Source organism: Limulus polyphemus, unplaced genomic scaffold, assembly GCF_000517525.1.
Source record: "Limulus polyphemus unplaced genomic scaffold, Limulus_polyphemus-2.1.2 Scaffold34, whole genome shotgun sequence".
Lineage (NCBI taxonomy): Eukaryota > Metazoa > Arthropoda > Merostomata > Xiphosura > Limulidae > Limulus > Limulus polyphemus.
In genome coordinates, this window is record NW_013665644.1 from 47,197 (window position 1) to 51,750 (window position 4,554).

General features: G+C 28.9%; 1 protein-coding gene across 5 annotated transcripts in view; it reads left to right on the forward strand.

The window, feature by feature from the left end:
- LOC106460623 overlaps nt 1-3,520 on the forward strand; it is a 40,597-nt gene extending 37,077 nt beyond the window's left edge. For all 5 annotated transcript variants that reach the window (XM_022387519.1, XM_022387509.1, XM_022387504.1 and 2 more), the window contains exons 6-7: nt 1,300-1,414; nt 3,117-3,520. In XM_022387519.1, coding sequence (XP_022243227.1) covers nt 1,300-1,414; nt 3,117-3,362 — 361 coding nt within the window. In that variant the 3' untranslated portion in view covers nt 3,363-3,520. The remainder of the gene's footprint in view (nt 1-1,299; nt 1,415-3,116) is intronic.
- Nucleotides 3,521-4,554: the final 1,034 nt, after the last annotated feature.

A 4,554-nucleotide genomic window follows, 5' to 3' on the forward strand; every position in this document is an offset into this window, starting at 1 on the left:
GTAACAATTAAGCCTATCCTTATAACTACTTCTGTACTCATTTCTTATGCTAAACCTTTATCTGCCTCTTTATTTTTTTAGCATATAGTTTTACCTGGCCCTCATTATTTATCACTTAAATAGATAACTTGCATGTACTTTGAAATTAGTGGCATGAAGTAAATCGGAATTAATTTAATTGATTAGAATTTTGTACATTTGTTGTTAGCAATTGTTCACAATATTTTTAAAATTGTTCTAGACGAAATTAGAGCAAACAAAATGTGACATTATTAAATATTTTTAGAATGAATATTGTTTACAATGAAAGTGTAGTGTTTCTGGGTGAGATGATACTGAACAAACTGTGATCATTAAAAATACCTCAAACATAGATATCGGATCATTACATGGATGAGAGTTCTGTAATGTGATAAGTAGAGTTTAATTTAATAAAATGTGAATTGATTGCTGAAATTCTACCTATATTTACCATATCTTCCATTACTTTAGTCATTTCCTGAAGGTTTCATACTAGTTGCTATACATTTCCCATCTGGTTGACATTTTTTATATTTTTAAGCTTTAAGACGAACTGAATTTTCAATCATTTTTGACAGCTAAACCTGAATGTAATTTGAAGAGTAGAATTTCACAACTTCTGTATTCAGTAAAACCTTTTCATAGCTTTTCTTTGAATGCAAAGTTTATTCTGTCTAATCTTGACCATTATTGATAATAGATTTTTTTTTTTACACATGTTTTCAAAGTTTTGATGAAGAGAAAAGAATTTCATGATTTGGTTCATGCAGTCTTGTGGTTCTCTTTTTTATGCCAAAGATAAAATATGTAAAATCTCCAAGACATTTTTTTTACTGATATGCATCTGAATACTTAAAGATTATGAAAAAGATGTATTATGAAATATGTCCATTTTTATGGAATCTGACATGTGTGGATGCATTGTATTAGAGTATCTCATATTTTCTAGTCAATTTTGTTATTTTCATGAGAAATTTTGAAACAACTGTCTAAACTATGAGATACCCAAGCCCCACACAAATGTTAGTATTTGTCTATAGCTGGTATTGGATTCCACTGAAGTAAGCATGATAGATTTTTCTTGTATTTTTTTAGTTTTATTAATTATAAAGCTGGATTTCTACATCTAGAATTTTTAAATGATATTAATAATTTGTATTTTCATTAGTGATGAAAATATCTATAATTATTGGTCAGGTTCTAGTACTGAAAATCAATGAAATTGTTTTTATTTGTTTTATGTTAAGCTTTTTTCATACTACTTTATATATTTTCCAGATCAGTTGTAGAGTTCTTCTACACTGCTGTATCTTTTCTAAATGAATTAGAAAAACACTTGGGTGACATTTTGTGGATTAGTAGGGTTGATTGGCAAGCAACACTCAGTCAACAAGTAAGTTTTGTTATTATGGTAACTTAGTTTTCAAAATATAAAAAACACTAAGCCAGTTTGATTAAAGCACATTACTTTCAATAAATTTGTATATATTTTCTATTATTATTGGTTTTACATACACATGCACTAATTGTTACTAAAATTCTCTTATACTTGGATTGTTTATAAACAAAATGATTTTACTTACATGCTCTGTTATATTTGCGTATAGTTTCAATCACAAAATTTTTTCTCACTTAAAAAAAAGACAGGAACTCACAATTTCTTTAGGATAAAAAATAAAGTATTCTGACTATTTTATTACAACAATTCAGGTGTATTATCAAGAGTATTAAGTTTAAGGACATACTTGCTGGTTGCTATAAATAAATTTGGACATCAGCATAAATACAATCAACATTATTAGCTAGGTTTAGTTAACCCTATGTGCAACGGTGGGGGTCAAAGTGTGCATATCACAATCTTTTGCAGTTACATTGAAAATTTAATTAAATAACTTTATTATCAATGTATGTGAATCGATTTGACATCACACATAACTTATACTTCTAGTTTTGATATTATACAAGTTTTAACTTCAAAAGGAATTATTTAAATATATTCTGTCTTCTTTGCTCCAAATTGCTTATTTTATATGATATTTTAATATTTCTATGAATTACACATTCATACATAGATAATCGAAAACTAAAATACAAATTTCAAGCCTCCAAGCTTCTTACTTTACTGAGATATAAACAAATTAGTGAAACCCACATGCTATACCCCTCCTGGCTTTCAAACAATTGCTACTGGATTATTTATAACCATTAGAAAGGGAAGGTTTCACTTTTTGATTTTTCTACAAGGCTACATTACTCAACCAATAGAAACCTATTAGGGTATATAAGAAACTTAAATGAAAAAAAAATTATTTATGAGGAATGCACTTGAGCTATTTCAATACTTTGTTTACAGTAACTTAAACTAAGCCCTCACCTGGTGATTTATTACTTTCTCTATTTTAATAGTTAGACAGAGTTCAGAAAGCAATAAAACATTAAAATTACATGAAAGCATTTATGGAAAGGTTAGAGGTCTGAAGTTGTTAAGATAAACAATTGTAGCTGTCTGTTACAATCCATGGCCATTCTAAGAAAATAATGTGCTTTTGACTTCATATTTTTCAACTTTTGCTACAAATGATTTTGCTACAGTTAGTTAGGGTTGAGAAAATGAGTAAGTAAATAAAGTAAAAAGTTTATAGAAAAAACAACAACAAGAACTTGATATTCATGTAGGAGATTCTAGAGGTTACATAACTTAAATTTGACAACTATAAGATAAAGTGTTTTTATGCCTAACATTTCACTCAGACTAGTCAGGGTCTGAGTCAACAGACAAATCTTTAATATTTTAATAAAAATTCTGATTTTTTTTGGGTACATCATACTTCTATTGTTTATTAAATGCTTACCAAATTTTGTGAAGATGCACTGAGAAAATTCAGAATTATAGTAAACATTAGCTCTCTAATATGAGTTCTGTCCAATGGATTTACCTTATGGACATAAGGCAAGACAGTGTAGATATTACGAAATTCAATTTTTTAATCATAGGAGGGCAAGCTTATAGTAGAGGTTTTATACACATTTATATACCATACATTAATTATACAAGTAAAGAGATTAATTACAATGAGTTATTAATTTTTTTGTAGGCTGATACACAGTTCATCACACAAAAACAGTGGGCTCAGATACAGAGCGCTGTCCATGCTGTCAATTTGTTTCGTTCAGCTCTTTGTGGTCTTTATAAAAAGAAGGTAGACAGATCAACAGATGCTACAACTAATATAGAAGGATCAACAGGTGTTACAACTAATATAGAAGGATCAACAGATGTTACAGCTCAGTCAAAGCTAACAGACAACTCTGAACTGGATAGTGATGTGTTTTTGGACTGAATGCTAATACACTTACCAATGCATAATACATGGATTTTTTTAACACATATTTTTGATACACTGATAACATAAATCTCGTAGATTAGTATATATAAAAGACATTAGAAATGCTGGCATATAATTTTCAAAGAGTAAATAAATTTTATGAAAAATCCTGACTTTTGCTGTTCCTCTCACATTTATAACAACATGAATATATAACAAGTATTAGGAAGAAAATTATCACTAAATAAAAAAGCTATGTAGGGCTGGCTACTGAACATGAAATATGTAGCCAGATAAGATAGGGATGGAAATGGACATATCACTTGATCTAGCTAATGATCACGTAGCAGACTAAATCATTTTGACATTATATGGAAAATAAAATCCCTACATTACTAAATTCTCCACTTTGTTTATTGAAAACTTTGTGTTTGAATAAAATCTCAGCTTTCATCATTATACCTTTCTTTAGGTTAACTTTAGAATACTACTTTTATGACTATTTTACAGTAGAGTAACATTTTACAATTGGAAATTCTGGTTTTATTTGTTTTGCCAGTGAGGAAGTCAGTAATGTAGGTATTTTATTCTCCATGTAAAGTCGACATGGCTTACTTTGCTCTGTGATCATTAGCTGGATCAACTGATATTTCCTTCTCCATCCTTATCTTGTTTGGTTTCTGTTTTTCAAGTTTAATAGCCAGTCCTATATAACTTTTTTATTTAGCAATAAATGTTTTTCCTAATACTTGTTTGTTTACTATTTTTTATAAGATGGTTTATATGAGTTACTAGTTTATAGAGTGTAAATCTAAAGCTTTATAAATTTTGCATTGAATAATAATAAAATAGGTAGTCAAAGACCATGCAGACTGTTTTGCTCTATCAAATGATGATAAAATTATAGTTACTGCTAGAACTTTGTAGGTGCAAGGATTGTTGAAGAAAGATGATGAACAAAAATAAGGAATCTCGATTTTGGCTATTTGCCAGTTTTTGACTTTGGAATGCTCTGGATAGCTGAAAAGCAGCATGTATACCGGAGATAGAGTGACTATGCCGGGTAGCTTTTCATATCCAGCTTCTGATGACTTGTATGTATATCAATTCTTATTTCATACATATAAGGATTGGCTCCCTAATGACACTGATTGTATAGTATACAAAGTATTGAGTATTTTACACGTTAGAGTTATCTAATGTTCAT